Source organism: Grus americana, chromosome 3, assembly GCF_028858705.1.
Source record: "Grus americana isolate bGruAme1 chromosome 3, bGruAme1.mat, whole genome shotgun sequence".
Classification (NCBI taxonomy): Eukaryota; Metazoa; Chordata; class Aves; order Gruiformes; family Gruidae; genus Grus; species Grus americana.
The window spans coordinates 34,989,497-35,011,305 of record NC_072854.1 but is presented as its reverse complement, the minus strand read 5'-3'; the positions used below and the strand labels follow the sequence as shown (position 1 = coordinate 35,011,305).

General features: G+C 37.2%; 1 protein-coding gene across 6 annotated transcripts in view; it reads left to right on the top strand.

Annotated features, from left to right (window-relative positions):
* COL12A1 (collagen type XII alpha 1 chain) overlaps window positions 1-21,809 on the top strand; it is a 105,938-nt gene that overhangs the window by 10,490 nt on the left and 73,639 nt on the right. For 5 of the 6 annotated variants that reach the window (XM_054819202.1, XM_054819205.1, XM_054819203.1 and 2 more), the window contains 11 exons: window positions 592-708; window positions 1,470-1,613; window positions 2,512-2,568; window positions 3,277-3,540; window positions 3,654-3,818; window positions 4,265-4,438; window positions 5,250-5,540; window positions 5,765-6,367; window positions 7,729-8,001; window positions 10,454-10,726; window positions 11,649-11,921. The exons of the other annotated variant lie outside the window; for it this stretch is intronic. In XM_054819202.1, coding sequence (XP_054675177.1) covers window positions 592-708; window positions 1,470-1,613; window positions 2,512-2,568; window positions 3,277-3,540; window positions 3,654-3,818; window positions 4,265-4,438; window positions 5,250-5,540; window positions 5,765-6,367; window positions 7,729-8,001; window positions 10,454-10,726; window positions 11,649-11,921 — 2,634 coding nt within the window. The remainder of the gene's footprint in view (window positions 1-591; window positions 709-1,469; window positions 1,614-2,511; window positions 2,569-3,276; window positions 3,541-3,653; window positions 3,819-4,264; window positions 4,439-5,249; window positions 5,541-5,764; window positions 6,368-7,728; window positions 8,002-10,453; window positions 10,727-11,648; window positions 11,922-21,809) is intronic. 6 annotated transcript variants of the gene reach the window in all.

Here is a 21,809-nt window from a genome sequence, read left to right as displayed (position 1 = left end):
AATTGTTTTACTGAACATTAAATGCCCAATCTTTTTTTTCTCTGCCAAGTTTCTAGATTCAATGAAATTGATAAGAAATATGACTATGCAGAGACTATATTAAGAAGGCGATCAATTCTTTGATGTCTAATTCAGAAGAGTACTGTGTTCTCAATGTCCTAAACGATCTCATGATATTGTAAGCAGGTTGTGATTTGGCATGCTTGTACGGATTGCACCCAGCATGTAAAAAAATTTCCTTTAATTGTTATGTGAAATGTTTGCATATGTGGTGATTATCTGTGAACTCATTGTACATGTATCCAAATGTGTTTTCTATTGTGCTTGATTTTGCTGGCCATTCTTGAATGTCTTGGCAACTCAAGAAACATATGTTCTGTGCTGTCCTCTGTAATGCGTATACTCTTTGATGTTCTGTCATATTTTGTCAGCTTTGATTTTACTCTTTTTCCAACAACATATCTTTATATTTGTTGGAAACAAATTTATGCAAAGACAATTTTAGTAAGCTTTGCTCAAAATTATTTTATTTATTCATTTGCCAAAGCTTGTTCAACTTTTAAACATCCACCTGGTATAAATCTTTTGCAGTTAATCCACCGTCAGACTTGAATTTTACAATTATAGATGAACATAATGTTCAAATGTCATGGAAAAGGCCACCAGATGCAATAGTGGGTTACAGGATAACTGTGGTTCCAACAAATGGTGAGTTCTGTACAATTTTGTTATGCCATGAAATTTTTTGAAAACTTGGGTTTATTTTCACTTATATCTAACTTAGGTATGAAAGTAGGTATTAACATCTTCCTGAAGTTTGTGATCAAGACAGGGTAGCAGCAAAGGGCATACAGGAAGGAGCAGTGATTGTTCCAAGTTAGAGTTTTCTAACCATAGCGTTTACCCTTTGGGGACTGCAAGTAATAAGTTTTGGATGTCTTTTCTTTGCAAGGAGCAAAAGGAAGGTAGAATCATCACTCTGCTCCTCTTCTATGCTTTTTACCTTAAAGTTAGGGAATTGTATTGTACTTCATTCAAGTACTTCTCCGAGGGGAAATACTGCATGTGTCAGGTAATGACACAGTGATGTCATATAACTTCCTGACAATGGCTAAGACACCCATTATTCTATTTCACTTTGAGAAATAATCAGCGTAAAAGTGATATTGAATCAGAACTGGACCATTATTTGTTAGATGATAGTACATTTGTATGTGCAGTCTAAGTTTCAAATTTCCTGGAATTTATTAAACACTTCAGTAATTTTGTTCGCTATTGAAAACAGGTTAGTTGTTTGAAGTTTCATGTTTCAAAAGTCATACTTCAGGGAAAAAGAAAGTCTATCATTCTAAAATTATCATTGGATTTTAGATAGATTATTCTCTATTGCATTTTCTTTTTATGATCAACTTGTCATTGATATTACTGGATTTAAAGGCTGCATTAACTGTTTTATATATTTATTGCAGATGGGCCTACTAAAGAATTTACTCTTTCACCTAGCACTACCCAAACTGTCTTATCAGATCTTATACCTGATATAGAGTATGTTGTATCAATAGCTTCATATGATGAAAGAGAGGAGAGTTTACCTGTTTTTGGCCAACTGACAAGTAAGTACCTGTAATACAATTAGAAAATGAAGATAGCTGAGTGGTCATTCACGGAACTTGGCTTTGTTCCAGTTCCTCAACAGAATTGCCACATACCTAAACTCTGATCAGATGTAGCTGTCTGAACAGCCTTTTACCATGAAGCATAATTCACAGTAGAAGCAGAGATAATTTGCAAGGGGTAAGAGGAGACTAACATGGATATATTGCGTCTGACAACCCCTACCGAATTCTCTGCAGGAGGCCACTGGTTCTTTTGAACTAAACCTACTTCCTATAAACTGCATCTGCTGAAGTCAAGGAGAAGACTTTCATTGACCTCAGTAACAAATGAATCTGACCAGCTTCTTGTGTGTGGGAAAAAAAAAAAAGAAGCTGACTACCTTCATCAAACAATAAAATGTGACACAATATATCTATATGCATAATAAAATACAGAATTTATTTTTTTATAATTTATATGTAATAATTAAAGCATAAAATAAATTTAATTCAATAAAAATGTTAAGGGCAGCAGACTTTCTTCTATGACACGTTTTGTCATATATCTCAGGCTTCCCAGACAACCATAGGAAAATTACTTATGATGAATTCCCCTTTGTGGTAGAGAGGGGAAATAATAGTATTTCATCCAGGCATGTTGCAGTTAATTTTCAGGAAATTGCTATACAAGATGTACAAATACAGACGATTCTTAATTATTTGCATTTTCTGTATTTTGTGTTGCCCTGAATGCTATGTTGTCAAATCTGTAAGTACAGGTGATATTTCATAACTTGCATTTATGTTTTCATGTTCTGAGGCTTGTCAGATTTGTGTCCCTACAAGCTTTTTTTTGATGTTTACAAATTTATCCTGATTTCCTTCATTAATTCTTTCTGTGATGTGCTTTGTGCAGTTCAGACAGGTGGTCCAGGGATACCAGAGGAAAAGAAGGTTGAGGCTCAATTACAAAGTAAGGTGGTTTGTCTTTCAATTTATCTGACATTTTAGAGCTAAGTGAGGTCTAGCTCTTGGGTCCCATGAAGTTAAACTGTGTTCCTTGGTTACCTAGCAATGAAGTTAACTTGTAAAATTGTCCAGAGATAGAAAGACTTGGGAAGGGACTGGGATGGAAGGAATTTATAGCTGTGTTGAAAGAATAAGGTGAAATGTTGGTACTGAAACTAGGAATTTGATGCAACTAACCCAAGCAAGTTGATGAGTGTCTTAGTCTTATTAATAAAAGACATTGTGCTGTGGATAAAAGGCATTGCAGAAGAATCTGTGCAGCTATTATGGGGAGATAAAGATGCAAAGCAGAAGTGGTAACAAAATGAAATGTTCCTATAACATCAAACTGTTGCAAAAAGTTTTGTATGTGAGTTTTCATCTGCTGTGGCATTAAGAGATCTTGTGGAATAGCGTGAGAGGTGTCTCAAACCTCAGTATCTAGGTGACAGTTCCCTTTTGGTAATGGCAGCTGGAAGGCTCATGTGGGTGTTCATTTATGTGAATAATGCTTCCCTGAGTGAGACATTCCAGATAAGAATATCAATCTACTAAATATCTGTTTGTTTTGGCTTTTACCTACTAAGTTTCTGTCAGACATTTCTCACTGATTTGTAGGCATAAAATTGCTCATTTGCTAACAGAGATTTTTTTTTGTGTGTGTGTGTTCCAGGATGCTCCATAAGTGCCATGACAGATTTAGTTTTCCTGGTAGATGGTTCATGGAGTGTAGGGAGAAATAACTTCAGATATATTCTGGACTTTATGGTTGCGCTTGTATCAGCTTTTGACATTGGGGAAGAGAAGACGAGAGTTGGAGTTGTTCAGTACAGTTCAGATACAAGAACAGAGTTCAATTTAAATCAGTATTTCAGAAGAAGTGATCTTATTGATGCAATTAAAAGGATACCTTACAAAGGTGGCAACACAATGACAGGTACAGATTTCCCACATACGTGTTTATTCAGCACTTCATTTTATAATTCAAATTTTCTTTAAATGCTAGTTCATTCAACCCTAATAAAACACAACTTGTGGTGTTGTTTTTAGGTGAGGCTATTGATTACCTGGTTCAAAATACCTTCACTGAGTCTGCTGGAGCAAGAAAAGGCTTTCCCAAAGTAGCAATTGTCATTACGGATGGAAAAGCTCAAGATGAAGTTGAAATTCCTGCAAGAGAGCTTCGCAACATAGGAGTTGAAGTTTTTTCTTTGGGTACGTTGAGTTTTTCTAATGATTGAGAGATTAGCATTCCTAAAGAAGTAAGTTATATTTTTTACAGATTCTGTGTTTCAAGAATTTCACTATGCCACTGTTTCCCTGTGTTTGCCTTGAAATGGGTTGTTTGCGCCCTCCAGAGTGGAACATACCAGTTGTGTTAATTTGATAATAATTGTGTAGCTCCTACATGGAGATTAAGATGACTGACAAGCATAGTTTCAACCTTGACCTTATTGAAGATACTACGTTTTTATCTCAGGTTGAAAACGTCACCTCATTGCGTTGATCATTATTTTGTAGTTTGATTATTGATAATGACAGAATACAGAACTGAATTAAGCTCAGCTTTACCCCAGGATGTTCTGATACTTCGTGAATACATTCACAGGTGTCTGTATTTTATGACCACTTAACACAGTCCTGTCTATTGCAACTTCTAGGAATCAAAGCAGCAGATGCAAAGGAACTCAAGCTAATTGCATCTCAGCCTTCACTGAAGCATGTGTTCAATGTGGCTAATTTTGATGGAATTGTGGATATACAGAATGAAATTATCTTGCAAGTGTGCTCCGGTGTTGATGAACAACTAGGTGAACTGGTTAGCGGAGAAGAAGGTGAGATACTTTACATAAAGGTATTTATTGACTTCTGTTTATTCTGATGCATACTTAAGGGGCTATCCCTGCTTCGCTTGCTTTATTTCTGGAATTTGATCCGTTGCCTCATTTAGGAGGTGTTGGAAACCAGGTCTTGGTTTTGTGCATTTAAATGCAGGAAAACAGAACATGTGACGCAGTAGATTTGGAATAGCTGCGTTATTGTGTTGTTTCAAGGGCAATACAGTGATGTGCGGTTATCAGAGTCTCACATGGTTAGTTTGGACACAAGCATCACTTCTATGGAAAAATGTACTAAAGCAAAAAAAAAACCTGCTTGGTGAAGGGGCAGAATATGTAATAGGTCAAGAACTAAGGAATGAAAACTGAAGAATGCTGTACCATTGCAGCTTTCTGGCCCTGTAAGATTCTAACTAACTAGTTATTCTTTGACCAAAATGGCAGCAGAAATAACTCCACTGTCATAGTGCTCTGCTCAGGTCTGCGTTTATTTACACTCTCAACTCTGTTTCTGTGAGTGTAGTTTTCACTTCTGGTTGAAACAGTATTAAAGCAAGGCAGCATTTCTCCTGGAACTTCTACTACACTCAGAGGACCACAAATGCACTGTTCATATTTCTACCCTCTTGCTGATGCCTCATTTGGACTCTCCTGTAATTCACTTGTGTTTATTTATGCTAAAAAAAAAGAGGTGTTTTTTATTCAAATTAAGCAAAGATGAATACATTTATTCTAGAAATAAAACTGTGGAAAAAAATCTGTTTATATTTGTAATTAATATTTTGGGTTTGCTTTTGATTTCTTTCAGTGGTGGAGCCTCCCTCAAATCTGGTGGCCACTCAGATCTCCTCAAAATCTATTAGGATCACTTGGGATCCATCCACAAGCCAAATAACTGGCTATCGGCTGCAGTTCATTCCAATGATAGCTGGTGGAAAACAACATGTACTGAGTGTGGGTCCTCAGACTACTGCTCTGAATGTTAAAGATCTTTCTCCAGACACAGAGTATCAAATTAATGTTTATGCAATGAAAGGACTGACCCCCAGTGAGCCAATAACGATAATGGAAAAAACACAACAAGTAAAAGTTCAAGTGGGTGAGTTAGGAGCTACTATGTTATTTTCACACGGTAGCTTTCTGTTGTGTAAACTTCTGATGTTTGTTTTAATATCATACCTTTATTATTTATAAGAAACAGCTTTACTTAGAATGGCTTATTTCCTTTATAAGCAACCAGGTATGATACACGAACTGCAGATACAATTATAATGCTGTGGCTATTGAATATCTGTTTATAGTGGTGATTCTTTTTCTTTACAGAATGCTCACGTGGTGTGGATGTAAAAGCTGATGTTGTGTTTTTAGTGGATGGTTCCTACAGCATTGGTATCGCCAATTTTGTTAAAGTAAGAGCCTTTTTGGAAGTGTTAGTTAAAAGCTTTGAGATATCGCCTCGAAAAGTACAGATAAGTCTTGTCCAGTACAGCAGAGATCCCCATATGGAGTTTTCTTTGAACAGATACAACAGAGTGGAAGACATAATTCAGGCTATTAACACCTTTCCCTACAGAGGTGGATCTACCAACACAGGCAAAGCGATGACATATGTGAGGGAGAAAGTATTTGTTACCAGCAAAGGATCAAGACCAAATGTGCCGAGAGTCATGATTCTTATTACTGATGGAAAATCGTCAGATGCTTTTAAAGAGCCTGCAATAAAGCTGAGGGATGCAGATGTAGAAATATTTGCAGTTGGTGTGAAGGATGCAGTGCGTACAGAATTAGAAGCAATTGCATCACCTCCTGCTGAAACCCATGTTTACACAGTGGAAGATTTTGATGCTTTTCAAAGAATATCATTTGAACTTACACAGTCTGTCTGCCTCCGGATTGAGCAGGAACTGGCTGCTATAAGGAAAAAATGTAAGTAACAACTATTACTTAGAGAAATGTAGGAAATGAAATGAAAAAAGTTCTGAACCAGTGTTTTGTGCTTGTAGTTACCTAGACAATTGATATTGATAAAAATGTCCATATACAAATGATAATTTTAATAACTGGGAATTTGTTTCTCATTTTCAAACATATTAAACCATATTAAAAACGTATTAAAAGCAATGGGGGAAATTAATGGAGAAATGGAGATGAAAAAGTTAGTGGAGAAATAGCTTTTTCTCTCCCCTCCAGATGTGCTCTGCTTTTACGCTCAATGTGTTGAGTAAAACAGTTACTTACTAGGGCCATTCTCCTTTAGCTGTCCAAAATGAGGTAGCTAGTCTAAGCTTGTCTTTTAGAATTTTAAAGGCAATGGAGAAATGCCAACACCTCCAGAGGGTGATATGATTAATTTTCAGGGTAAAATAAATGGCCCTCTGAAATGGGTTTAGATAAGACAATTTGAGACAGCAGATGCTAGGTGACATTAATCTCAATCTAACTGTAAAGACTAAAATGAAGTAGCACATGAAAGTCTTCACATGCATCCAAATTTGGTGAGCTTGGATAATGCATAATATTTAAAAGATTCCTAAATGACCAGCTTTTGGTCAGCTTAAGATACTTATGATTAGTTGCACCCTCAGTGTTCCTATCTATGTTTAGTAGAACACTAGCATTGAATAGCCCCCAGTATTGAAAACCCCACTGTCTTTAAAAATAAGCCTTTTGTTTCAGGATAGCTTTGAGGAACAAACCAGCAAAGCAGCCTTTGTTTTAGAGGGCTCAAGCAGTCTTAACATCCCCACTGTTAGGCTGACTAGGCCAACCCAAACAAGCCCAGGATGTCAGGTTTGTGTTTGTGCCTCATGTCAAGTTCCTTATTTCCCCTTTGACTTCATTCCTGGAAAAATACTGGGATTTAGTTTGTCCCATTTCTAATCTAGATCTGAAAAAACCCCAAGGATTCTTAGTTCCCATTGAGAGCATAATGTTATTGGTGTTCGTGGGACATATGAAAGAGGGAACCCAAATTGATCATCGGATTCTAACTTAAGTTTTCATAAGTACATTATTTTAGATGGGCTGTTCTCATTTGATCTAGAAATCACTGAGTTGGTGCTTCTATTCATTGTTGTATGATTTGAGACAACCTAGATATGATCTTCATGAAATTTGATAGCTAAGAGCAAGTATAGAAAACAAATACTGTTGTATGTGCAACAAAATATCTGTTCAATTAGAATAAATCAAATTATTGAGGGACATTTTAAATTTATTTTGGAGATTTTGTGTTAAAAACTATTCTAGCAAGTATGCCTCATCTGTGCATTTTTATTTCTATACAGCTTATGTACCTGCCAAGAATATGGTCTTTTCTAATGTAACATCTGACAGTTTCAAAGTGAGCTGGTCTCCAGCTGGATCTGAGGTTTTGTCCTATCTCATTAAATATAAAGTAGCAGTCGGTGGAGAAGAATTCATTGTTTCAGTACCAGCTTCAAGTACTAGCTCAGTTCTCACCAACTTGCTACCTGAAACTACTTATGCAGTCAGTGTGATTTCTGAATATGAAGATGGTGATGGCCCTCCCTTGGATGGAGAGGAGACCACCTTAGAAGGTAGGTTCTCCACAAAAGAGTCATATATTCAAATAAGAATTTGCTTTGAGAGAAAGAATGTGTGTGGAACAGCCAGCTAAGGTTGAGAAACTGTACTGGTATGCCGGATAAGAATAAACATTGTCTCTCGACATTTAGTAAAGATATAAAATTCCAATAATAGGCCAACATTAATTTGTTAAGATTGGATTTTATTTTCCCTGAAAGTTGGATGAATGCTGTATTTCTCTGCAGTAGCCTATTTTTGAATGAAGTGATGTGTTGTCAATAAATTCATTGGCATGTATTAATTTTAATATACACTTAAGATGGACTAGATGATTGTTTATAGGTCCCTTACAACCATTATTCTACTCCTATTCTATTCTATTCCATTCCATTCCATTCCATTCGATAATTATGACTCTGATGCAGGAATGCATGTTGACTTTAATATATTTAAAGTCAAGCATGTACCTATGTAATTTGCTGTGTCTGCATCTAACTTACGTTAATAGAAATTCTGTTTTATGTACCATAGGCTTAAAAGGGGTTGAGGTTTTGGTCAGCTGTTTCTCATCAGAACTTCATGGGTCTCATCCAATAACTCTTACTGATTCAAAACTTCCATTGATGTCAGTGTGAGTTTATGTGATCAACGGCTGTAAATTTAAGCATGGTAGATGTACTTTTTCTTGATAGAGTTGCTGCGATGCATTTCCACTGATTTAAAAAAGAAAGATGACAGTAAATTTTATTTTCTGTTCCAGTAGTTGAATACTCAGTCTAGTCTAAATCATGCTTTTAAAAATATTGACCCACTCTTTTTCATTATTCCATGCTGTCATTTGTGACCTTTGGTGACGTAAATGGATCCAAGGGAGCAAAAGAAACAGCATGGAAATTTGTTAATTGCTCTTTCCTCTTAGGATTGATAGAAATACACATTTATAAAGTAGCTTAGTTTGGATGTTAAGTTTGGAAGATACAGGTTTCACTGTTGGTGTGCATATTTCCATGACTGCACCACTCAGAATGTTTTGGCCACGCATAACTTTCCCTTAGGAAAACAAACTCTTGGCTGATAGAATATGTGGCTTGTGAGCATAAGGGACAGGAGAAGGAATAACTAATAAAAATAATCAGTGTTCCCATGTTTTAACTGATACTGCCTTAAATAATTGACAGCATCTTGATCTGATGAAATCCCAACATGTCTGAGAAGACAGAATTCTTCTGCAATCGTGTAAACGTCCGCAGCTCTCCATACAGATCTAGCTAACAATTTGGGCCAGACAGCTTTCTTGGCAACTAACTTTGGTTTCAGGCTTTTAAAGAATTTGAATTTGAGTATTATGTTTCTGATTAGTAGAAAACAAATTTATTTCTTTAAAACTAGGATTATTAATTGCTCCACTCTTAAGAGTCCTGTAATTTAACACTGAAGAACAATAGTTTTGGCATATAATGTTCAAGTTGAATTATACTTTAGATAGTAAGCGACAAAACCAAAACCCTTTTTTTGCCTAAATGGCAATGCTACATACTGCTAGGCAACTTGCAATACAGTAGATTTAGATTATAATGCATGTTGGAGGAGTCAAGTCCTTCTTTGGTGTGCCCACTGAGTTCACATGAAATGACCGGAGCTGCTACATCTTTTGTCAAGGAACAGCCTAGGTTAAATGATTCACCACAGTTTTTCCTTAATTTCTGGGATAACAAACTATTTCTTGTCTTTGAGTTTGAGACTTAATTGAGAGGCTTTTTTTAAAAATTAAATGCAACTCATATTGCAATGAATATAATTTTTGTTGTGAAAATTTAACTTAAAGAAACGGAATCGTTTTGGTGGGTTTTTTCCTGTTGCATTTACCTTGGTCGTTTCTTTAAAATAAGAGAGCTGCCTGTGTGTAGTCAGGTGTATCTGACAACTATCTGTAAATGGAGGTGGTGCAGAAGCAAATGGCCATAGCAAAGAAACCTATACAATTTGTTGTGTTAAGAAATTTCCCCACTATGCCCAAATGTCCCGTACACAGTTCAGTTTTACTGTTACTGCTAAACACAGAGTGTCTCTGCCCAGAGAGGTTGTGGAGTCTCCTTCTCTGGAGATATTCAAAATCTGCCTGGAGTCGATCCTGTGGAACCTGCTCTAGGTGATCCTGCTTTAGCAGGGGGGTTGGGCTAGATGATCTCCAGAGGTCCCTTCCAACCTCTACCATTCTGTGAAGTTTCAGAAGTGGTCATATAAACTGGGATTAATGTGCTTTTGGGGACAACTTTGTTACACTGCTGATTGTAACTCTGGCCTTAAATTTTCAGAAGTAATGGTTTGTGTACCTTAAAACAATGGGAGGGCAATATAAGCTGTTGTTTTGGTAAACTGGATAAACTAACAGAAGGTTTTCAGTTCAGATACTACTTGATTAAAAGCAAATATTTATGAATTATATGTGTATATTTTTTGTAGTAAAAGGTGCTCCTCGAAACTTAAGGATAACAGATGAAACTACTGATAGCTTTGTAGTTGGCTGGACTCCAGCTCCAGGAAATGTCCTACGGTACAGGCTTGTGTATAGACCACTTACTGGAGGAGAAAAGAGACAAGTGACTGTCTCAGCAAACGACAGATCAACTACTCTGCAGAACTTGATCCAAGATACAAGATACGAAGTATCTGTTATTCCTGAGTATCAGTCTGGGCCTGGGAATTCACTGAATGGATATGCAAAAACTGATGAAGGTACATGATCAATGCTGTGAATGTAGTAAGCTTGAGAAGAACTCCCTGCATGCTGACATATTCATTCTAAAAAGAGAATAGCCCATATTGGCCATATGTATTATCTCAGATGAACAGAGAATTATAAAATTACTCAAGTCTAGTTGAGAGGTAATTTAAGACAATATAGTTTATCAAAATTGTAATGCTTCATTTTAAAATATAGTCTATTGAACCTGCAAGACCTAATATGGCCCAAGGTAACTTGGGTGAAGAATCTACCTGTATGTTTAATTAATTGTCCTCATGATTCTTCATATTATCAATGATATAAATTATATTTCTTTTCAGCAAATTCAGACCCTGTTTGCACTTTGTTCTGAATGGCTAGCAAAAATGAATGAATGCAACATTTAATTTACTAAAGTTATCATGGTAGCCTTAACTTGTATGAAAATGCATGATCCTTTAACAGGTATCGTGCCTTATTAAGAGTACAGGATAGTACGAATGTCTTGATCACTGGTGAAACTTCACTGAGATTTTAAATAGTAGAAACCAGAAAAAACTATCAACAAAAAAACTCTAGGAAACCATAATGTGTTAATTTTACATTTTATTGGTGATCTTTGACATGATTCTTCAGACAGTGACTTCAACATGGATCTTGTCGTGTTGAAGTTGAGCATATATTTTAGGTGCTATTATGTACAAGTGTTCCAGGATTGACTCTGTTTTAATAGAAAAAAATAGGAGCAAAAAGACTTAAGGAGGGTGGGGATGGAATTGTACAATCCTGATTACAGTAAAGTTATACTGTAGCAATCAGTACAGACTATTCAGGAATTATCTTTTCAGCATTAAGTTCTATGTCACAGTAACCTAAAAATTGAAGAAATGAAGCTTGCTTCAACTTGTTTTCAACATCTTTTGACATATGCAGTCCGAGGAAATCCAAGAAATTTGAGAGTTTCTGATGCTACAACATCAACAATGAAGCTGTCTTGGAGTGCTGCTCCTGGCAAAGTGCAGCAGTACTTTATAACATACACTCCAGTCGCAGGAGGTGAAACTAAGGAAGTGACTGTGAAAGGTGACACTACCTCCAAAGTGCTGAAAGGCTTAGACCAAGCCACTAGGTATGCATTGACTGTGTCTGCCTTGTATGCCTCTGGAGCAGGAGAGGCCCTTTCTGGAGAGGGAGAGACTCTTGAAGGTAAGTATTTATTGTTTCTGTACAGTCATTCCTTTATTTGATTGATATTTAAGATGTCTTAAAGTGTACTGTCTTCCTGAGTTTTCTGTAGAAGTAAATATGTGAATGAAAAATAGGCATAAAGTCACTCTCCGAATTTACAGGGATTTTTCAAACCTACATCAGAGAAAACAGTGGGGTCAAAACACTGGTTGTGGAGGGGACTCTGGGTCTCTTGAAAAAGGTATTGCCAGAAGCGCCAACCAAAACTGACTGTACTTCCACACTAGCCTCAGTGAAATATTTTGTCTTATAACTCTCAATTTTCGAGCAGTTTTAGTGGCAGATTGTTCTTAATGTAACAGGATTAATTAATGATGTTAAAGGATCTCATCCATTTGAAAATTTCAGGGTTTCTACTGTACTGAGACTGAAAGATGTTCAGGCACCATTTTTGCACTAGAGAAGCAACATCTAGTCTAGGCATAGGAATAATGAATCATATCCCACTTTTAACTAATACGAGTAAGAACCTGGAGCTGAGCATTAACAGAATGCTGGCAAAAGCGTAACTTGGAGCCGAAGACTTTCTTATAAGGAGGGGAGGCTGCTCTCGCTCTGCCTTCGAGTGGAGAATTTCCCAGACTTCCTTGTGAGCATTCTCAGTGTCATCTGTTAATTGTCAGAGGATAGGGAAAGCTGCCTCCTATGCCATGAAAGGAAGTATGACTGTGCTCTGTGCTGGCCAGGTATGTGTTGCTAAAGTCTGGCACTGCAGCTGTATAGGCACAGCACTTGAAAACATCTTACACATGAATTATGTGGAATTAAAACTCGTCCATTGATGCTAATGGAGTTATAGTAGGGATATAATTAGTGCTCAGTTTCTCCATCAGTTTAACTTTTTGTTTATGACATAGGTTAGGAAACAAACCACAAAACCTATTTTTAAGTAGGAAACTGTAAAAAAATAAATGAAAATCAGTTCCAATGATTCACCAATGCGCTGAATTCATCCCACTAAAATTTAGGCACTTACTTGAACACTGCAGGTTGCAGCATGGACTCTAGGATTCTTCAGTGATTGATGAAGAAAGGCAGATACTTCAAGAAGGCAGGTAGTCCATCTAAGTTCTCCTTTTTCCTTCAAAGGAACATTTCTCTGTCCATTGACTATAGAAGGAGCAACTCAGAGCTAGGCACCAACCCCCTGCCCGCCCCACTACCTAAGTCTCAGGCAACACTACAGTCATACTTACACTGAGACAGAGTGCAGCCGCCAGAGAATCAGCACCTTGCAATTCATGCTGAAAGTTCCCTATCTCCCTCACTTTCGCTACCAATGCAAGGTTCAAAATGCTCATTTTGTAGGAGAAAAGAACCTGTCTCCTGCCCAGAACACTGCTGAGATCCAGGTAAAGGAGAACAGGTAGCTGATTTCTGCCCATATCCTACAGAAAAGCTAAAGGTGATCAAGGCTTAATAAACTTCCCTGTTGGTGGGGGTGCCACTTCCTTTTCTGTGATATTCTACTAGGTCTAATACTTTTCTGGGGGGAAGAGGGAGCATGGAGATGTAGGCCGTACTCAGTGTGGGAGAGTTTGAATTCACATCTCCACATCCCAGCAGATTCACAAGGGCTGTAGTGTATGCTGGGCGAGTCTTCTTTACTCTTTCCATTGAACCTGAGCCGTTGCACATCCAGGAATGCAAATTTCACTCTCAGAACAAGAGTAGACTGGATCCCAAGTGGACAGAGGAGCCTGACATCCCTGCTTTTTTCTCTGTGCTGTCAGTGGAGAAAGGAATGCCTCAATCTTCCTTTGTAAATCTTGAGAGTCCTCTGTCTCTCCATTAAACAGACTGAATTGTCCATATCCATAGGGAGATGCCTCAAATTTTGGTGAAGGGTTGACCAAGTTAACTGTTTACATTTGGTGGAAAGGTATTCATTGAGTATCTTCCTAAGTAAACCTGTGAGAGAACCTTTATTAACATGGAGATATGGAGAGATCAGGTGTGTTTCAAATTCATAAAATAAGCTTAGCTTTTTACCCTATCATAAAACTTGAACAATAGAAAAGTCTATTCCTAGAGCTTCAGTTAAAACACATTCTAAATAGAGACAGCAGTGAATGAAATACAGCAGTATCAAAAAGACAGAATCATCAGAAAACCAGAATTCAGTCTCAGGTAGAGACTGTCTTGTCCTTTCAGTGCTCCCACACCACAGGAGGGGTCTGATTCTGATTTGGACTTTCTGCAGTGATAAATTGTCAATAAGAAGAAAAGCATTCTGAAAATTAGTTAAAGAGTTAAGCTGCTTTTCGCAGCTTCTCACAGAAGGCACGCCTGTAGCCCTGCCTGCTACCAAAACCTTGCCACACAAACCCAATATATCAAAGGTAAAGAATAGAATGCAAATTTCTGTTTGCCTGACGGCAGAGGCCTAAATCATGATGTTTCCTCAAGGAGCATCCACTGTGTATTTCAGTAATCAGCATATCTTCAGTTTCATGCGGTAATAAAAATACTTGAATTAGCCCAAAACTCTTTGGACATGGTCCATAGATATTTTAAAAGACTCTGAGTAATGGTATGAAAGGTTCTTAGAATATCTGTTGAAATACATGCAAGACAATATTTCACTGTATGGTACTATCTTACCTCATTGAAGGATAAAAAGACAAAACCTTTGAGGAAAAACTGACAATTAAGAATGAAAGGGTTGCAATTTTAGAACAGAAAGGTAACATTCAAGCCTCAAAGCTTTGAGGTATATTTCTATAATATAGAAGTTTACTTGAAAAAAGAAGTCATGCTGCCTGTGAAGCTAAAATAAATATGATTGGACTTGGCTGAAAAGTTACACAGGTCGGTGAAGTGAATACTTGACTAATTATTAGCTGAAATAACTTGTCTGAGTGAGGCTTGAAATGGGACAGACCTTAGCTCCTGGAGAAATAAACTTATCAACAGTAATGACAAAAAAGCTGTGAAAGGAAGCATAAAAAAGTGTTTAGTATTTCAGTTAGTTTTTCCGTGAGCCATAGTGTCTGAGAAACAAAATAGTGTGGTGTGTGTTTTTCATTGCCAACAGCACTGAAGTACTGAGCACTTAAGTATTTTCCTGTATCAGGAAAATCCCAGTGGGGCTTACTTGATGTCTTCACCATACGAATTCTCACCAAACCTGTTCAGTCAGTAATGCCATAGTTGCTGGCCACTTCATCATCATAGCTTGAGATAGGCTTGAGATTGCCTTTGAAATTGGGACAGTTTTTAGCTCATGGTATTGATACGTGGTCTAGGAGAAATCAGTTTGGGTGTAATGAACATTTCAGCACTGATAGGAAAGTGAGGAAAGAGGAGCTGGATACAGTAGCTTTTCCACCTATTGTATGGTCAAGTGGCAGGAAATGAAAAAATCCAAGCCCTGAGATGTTTGTGGAATTTTACTGAGTCACTAAATGGTCCCCTCTGACTAAGGGTGTAGACAAACATTCTTACTGCCTTCAGTAATGATTTATTTTGGTCTGCATGTAGTAGGAGAACTCACATGGGCAGTTACTGTATCTCAATTGCAAGGGTAGCCTTCAGCAGAGAGAGAAAAACTGATAATTTTTTAGACTGCTCTAACATGATTTGCAAGAACATGCCTGCCCAGGCATTCAGTGAAGGTCTTTCAGCTATGTATATTATCTCCAAAGTATTTTGGAGCAGTTACAAATTGCTTTTGGAAGTTCCTTCTCTTCCTCTGCTTTACTCTGCAAAGCAGTTTTCTCAGTGTTTTGAAGTGGCTCGTTTAGTTCAGGATACTCAGGAAAATCAATCCACACAAACCCAGCAATCATTCTGTGTACTTGATATCATTTACCGCTGGGTAATCTCTGCTTCTCCTTTTGTTTTTCTTTTTGTAAGTATATGCTTGCCCTTATTGTTTCTCTGCATAAAACAGAGAGGGCAAATATTCCCCCAAGTAACTGTAGATAATCTCTTCTATAAACTGTTTGCATGGCTATCTGGTCCAGCCCAAAGATAAACATATGCTAGAGGATCAGAATTTTATGAACTGTTCACAGACAACATGATATAGAGAGTTTAGCAAATGAGTAATCAGAAAATTACTAATTTCTGAGGGTGCTGTTCCATACCATACAGGTAATTGTTATTCAGAGAGAATAGGTTTGTTTCTTTTTTGTGTTTGTGGACTGGGAAAAGGGAAGCAATGTTTTTGCCCCACTGTTGAAGGAGTGTGCTTTCCTTCTTCAGTAATCCAGATTTTAGCAAATTTATAGTTCTCTGATCTTTTATACAGCCTCTTTCAGTCACTGGCTGATTTTGTCTGCAGTTATGAAATACCATCCAGAGGTGAAAGTTCTGGAGCTTTATATTTCATGCTGCATTAAACATAACTGCACATGTGCTGTAGAAAACTCTCTACTTTTATCCTCTCACTTTCAGAAGTGCGTGGTGATCCATCACTAGGCAGCTTTGGTTGGAGCCCTTCTATAAAGGTGCCATGGAAAAATTTTCCTCAGACACATTTTGGTGGGTGTGATTCCCCTCAGCTCACACAAAGTCGTTGGAACTGCTGAAGTAAATTAAAACAGTGCAGGCTGCCATTTTCCATGTAGTGGAACAAGGCTTGTGACAAGTGGGGGAACTAAACAGATTAGCACTGATGGTTGTATTTGATGATACATAATACATATTGAAGAATAAGCAAGAAACACCCACAGGAATGCCTTAGGGAAAAGTCTTCCTCTTAGCCCCAAACAAACCACGTGGCTTTCAATTTTTTGGGGGGATCATATGATCTTATCCAATTCGTCATACACCAGAAATAAAATACAATGATAAGCATGGTGAGGGTGGTGACCGTAAATGCAACAGACAGTGAGCAGTTTGCGAGAGCTACTGTTTTTCTAATCTGTTTTTTAATAAGAGAGGTGGTTGTAAGTCTGGCAAGAATTTGATTTTCTGCCGAAAGACATGCTGTCAGATGAAAAGAACATACTGTACATTAGCTGCTAAATAGATTAACTTTCCTAATTTGCAGTTGTTTTAAAGAGAAACAAATTTATTGCTAGATTAAGAAATCTACGCAGCAATGTTTAATCCTAATGAATGTCTGAAAAGTTTGAAAGCTGCAGATGTATTTTATGAGTGTCCTTTTGCTGGCAGTTATATATTTTTCAGAATATCTTTAAGAATATTTCAGTTACTGACTCTAAGCAGTAATCACACTTTTAAATAAGAATTTCAGAGAAATTTAGAAAAAAAGCTTTTTTTTTTTTTTTTTTTGAAAAAGATTCAGTGGTCAAATTCCCATCTTGCTTGCACTGATAAATTTCAAAGTATTTCCACTTATGTCAGTGAAGTTCCTAGGCTAGAAACACTGTTGCTGTCAATGAATTCTTTTGAAATAAATGAGACTGCTAGTCTACATTAGCAGAGATGTCAATCCATTTTATTTCTTACCTTTGTACGTTTTGGAATAAACAAGAGGTGTAGTGTATTATATAAAGGAGATAAATTTGAGAGATAATTATGTCATAGTCTCTTCCCCTTTAGAAAGGGAATCTTTATGTTTCAGTGATATAGGGCCCAATCCTGCCATCCCGTTTGATGGGTGGCTATTTGTGCTGTGAGAATTGGCCTGTACTAAAGTGATATATCAAAAAAAGTTGTCGTGACTGAGTCACTTTTCAGTTTTAAGTTGTTTTCTGTTGTATACATTTCTTAGAGTTTAGGTTTAGGGATTTGGGGGAGCACGCTCTTTTTTTGGTGAGAAAATGGATAGTAGCTCTTTGGTAAATAAATGATTTCTTTTTGCTGTTTCTATGGTAACGTAAGAATGCTTTAGAAATGAATGACCTCCTACAGACAGAATAGTACGAATTCAAGTGACATTTTCTTACAATGAGGTTTTTACCATATCACAGAGACTTTACGTAATGTTCAGACTGCGGAGTGCTGCTTCCGTCCTGACAGAAACAAGGACTCAGTGTCCTCAGGAGATTTAATGCTGTTTCATGCATTTTTAAAATTATACATTCCAAGATTTTTGAGTCTGACATTTGAAATTGACTTTTGATCACTCTCCAATACTGAGGAGACTTTGACCATTGCAGTAAAACCTTAAAATGATTCTGCTACCATCTCATCTGATATGTGCACTTGGATCCCTGGCTGTGGTGACCTAGCCTGTTGACTTAACGGGATACTCCTGATGTATCCTGTGGTAAACAAGGCAGGACTCAGGCCATAAAATTTTGGTCTATGCCTCTGCAAGAGAAGGCTTATTTATTTAGTTGATTCTGACCTTTTAGGAGGCTGGCTTTGATCAGCTCTATGTTTAACTTAAATGAAACATGGCTCTGCATGAAATTTACTGCTGCAGATTGATTTTGAAAGCTGGTTTTAAGAGCACATACAGAATTTTTTTTAAACTTTGGGCCCAAACTGCATGTACAACTCCCACTGAAATCAACTGGAGTTGTGTAAATGTTTTTGAGGGGAAAGCCGTTTGAATAAGGCCATTTGATTTTTATGAATGTCAACATTTTTAATTTTAGCTGATTCACAGTCTTGTGTTCAATAACAACAGTGATTGCTGGAGAGCTATGGGAAGTGAGCCAAGGGGACACAAGGAAACTGCTTTAATATTATATTGTGTTTCTGGCATACTATAGTGGAAAAAAACTTAATATGGAAACCGGACATTGCAGAAGTCCAGAACTGGGTGTAAAAGCACCTGACTGAAAGTTACCAAGTTAATTTTTGAGAATATGTCTGCATTGAGTGATGGTAGAGATGTACAAGGGACTGTAGGCAGACTGCAGCTCTGAGCTAAAGACTGCTGAACAGACTCTGAGCCTGAAACTGGTGACTGGCTTGCTCACCCGGGCAGGAGTTTGTCCTGTCCATGCAAGCAGTGTTTGAACAAGCAGGCAAGAAGCAGGTGTACAACAAACATTTCTGAACACGTGGACCAAAGAACGGAATGACTGCTTAGGTGTCACAGTTGTAGATTTTATTTTTTGTTATTGGTGAAATGTAAGCAAGGTAACTAGGTATTTTGTTTTAATCCAAGGGAAAAATATCTCACGGGTCTGATTGTATGTTTGCTGCTCACTACATTATTCCAGTGTTGTTGTGGAGCATAAATACATTTCGTGACTCTGAGTGTAGCACCTTAATAGTACTTAATGGAATCCTAATAATTTAAGACTTACAGTTCGAGTGCATCTTAAACACAGCTGCTCCCCTAATACAAAAACACTTGTGGGAGATCCAGGGAAGCAGAAAAAAGCTGTCAGTGAACTTCCACCTCACACATGAGGTGCAAATCAAGTTAGTGTGTTATGTTAAAGAAATGTTCTTGGTTGCAGTGTAACATATAAAAAGTCTAATTTCCCTTAGTAGGTAAGTTGTCTTGTCAGCAGTTTCCAACTATTTGAAGTAAAAATTTTCCATTTAGTTCTAGTGGTTTGGTAGGAATCCCAGTCCTTTTTCCCTCTCTTACCTTACCTTATAAAAAAGACATTTAGTTCCAAAGGATATTTCTTTCAGAACCAACATATTACAGTAACTGGTGTTCATTACAGTCAATTCCAAACAAATTATTTTCCTCTGTTATTTAATGACCTCAATAATGACTTAATCAATAACGGGTTTAAATATGCAGTTATTTTTGCAGTGTTTCCAACATATATCATTAGCTGTAGCGTCCAAGAGTAGACTTGCAAAAAATTGTGCTGTGGTAGCAGATACTTTAATACTGAAATCATGTTGTGGCAGAGCCATGTTTTAAAGTAGCCAAAATAAAGTGACTTGTATATTTATATTACATTAAAATATGGAAAGAAAGGTTTTTATTGTGAGACATCTGTGCATTCTATCAAGTTAGGTTTTCCATATTTTTTCCATTTGGGTTGCCTTAATATTTTTTTTATTGTATGAAAAAGCCAAGATTTGGGAGTAGAAGCTTAAGAGCAGACAGAAAAATTGGTGTAATTTACTTTTGAAGGCAAATCTTTTTTCAGGCTTCCAGGAAAATTGATCTTTGGAGTTTAGATTCTGCCCTGGCATTCACTTAATGCAGTCACTGAATTCAGTGAGACTGCATGAAGCATGAGCTGAATCAGGCCTTTTTGCTATAACTTTTTCGATATATGCAACTACTATTGTTGTGAAATGATAAACAAGTGAATTTTACCAAAACCTCTGTATCTTAACCTTTTTTTTGAAGAGAAGATGCCATAAATTATGGTGATTTATATTGTGAGGCTAAAAATTAGTTTGAAGAGTAAAGTTATAAGAACTGATGCAGAGTCTTGTGGGAAAATAATTTCTTATGGGAAAATAATTGCCTCCAGAAGAACATGATGGGATCTCCCAAGACTGTGAATCAAAATCAGAACCTCCCCACAACACAAAGGAATTCTGTTACATGCTTTATTAACTGTATTTGAGAGTCAGCTTTGTGATTGGAGTGGTACCCTCTGATTCTGTAATCTGTGTAGCTGATGAATCTTTATTATACTGTAAGCATTGTTTTCAGTTAGGTTGATATTAATTTCCATTCATCATTAAGCCAAGTGGGATTCATTGGCTCAGTTTTAATGAAGTTGTACTGGCAATGAGATATTTCCAAATGAAGCCTTTCTACAGGTAGTTCTGTTTGCTCCTGTGGGATTATGTTTGGAAATGTTGCAGATTTGTGTTGGAAGTGAAAGACAAATGAATATGAAAAGTGAAAACACAGTACATGACTTTGAGCAACTTGTTGCTCAGTCTTGGACTGAAACTGCTTCAGGCTTCTGAAAAGTGAGGTCTGTTCTTGCAATGAGCCCAAGCAGTGGAAATTGGATAGGTACTGAGTTTCTCTGTGTTCAAAGGATTTTGACTCTGGTGCTGTGGTTGCTGGGGTATAATATAAGGAAATATTTTTATCAGTGCAGGTAAAACTCACCTGTGATGCCATGAGGCCACCTCAAGTGTTTAAGTCCTCTTGCTAAGCAGTCTCTCAGGAATGTCCCGTAGGCCACAGAGAATACACACCAAATAACCAAGTGCTTCTGTGTGCGTGTGGATCTTGTTTTCTAGATCCATTTTGCAGATTTTGCTACAGAGAGGCCATTGCATTAAACCTACCAGTCAGAGCTCCTTTCCTGCCATCAAAAGCCAGCCACCGCAATAGGAAAATTGAACATATGTTATAAATGTATGTTAAACATTAAACAGAGGCACTCCTTTCACTGCACAACTTTAGACCAAAGAGCTCCATTTTTAAGCAGTGGAATTACTCTGGTGTGTTAGGTGAGACTCACGCATCCAGCTGACAACTGGATTTCACAGACTAACAAGCTGCTTCCTCTGTTCCAAGCTGGCTGGAACAAACTACAGGAAGGAAAGAGGTACAAGTCTTATGAGTGGAAAGATGGAGACTGTTTTCTACTGTAACTGTGGCATGAAGTAAATGCACTGCAAATTAGTTGTAAACATTAAATAGCTGATAGATCTGGTAAACAGTACGCTGGGAGATAAGAGTAGTACTATTAAATAAGAAGATAAGGTTGTCAGAGAAAGGACTGTTTCACTCAGGTAAAAGTCTCCTTTATTTACCCCCTAGAAAAAAGTTACACACATAAGGATGAAGATGAATGAATGAAATAAAATTATTTACTTGAGAGTTAAAACCTTCCTAAATGAGCTGCAGCACATTTAAGCACTGGTTTTGTTCCAAGTCTTTGATTGATGCCATTTTTATTTTGCGTGTTCTAAAGCATAACTGCTAAGTATGTTGCATGGTAAGGGATAGGATCATTTGTAGTCTAGTTAGCTTTAAGCATTTTGTTGAAAAATCTATCAATTTTCTCTTGGAACTACAAATATATGTTA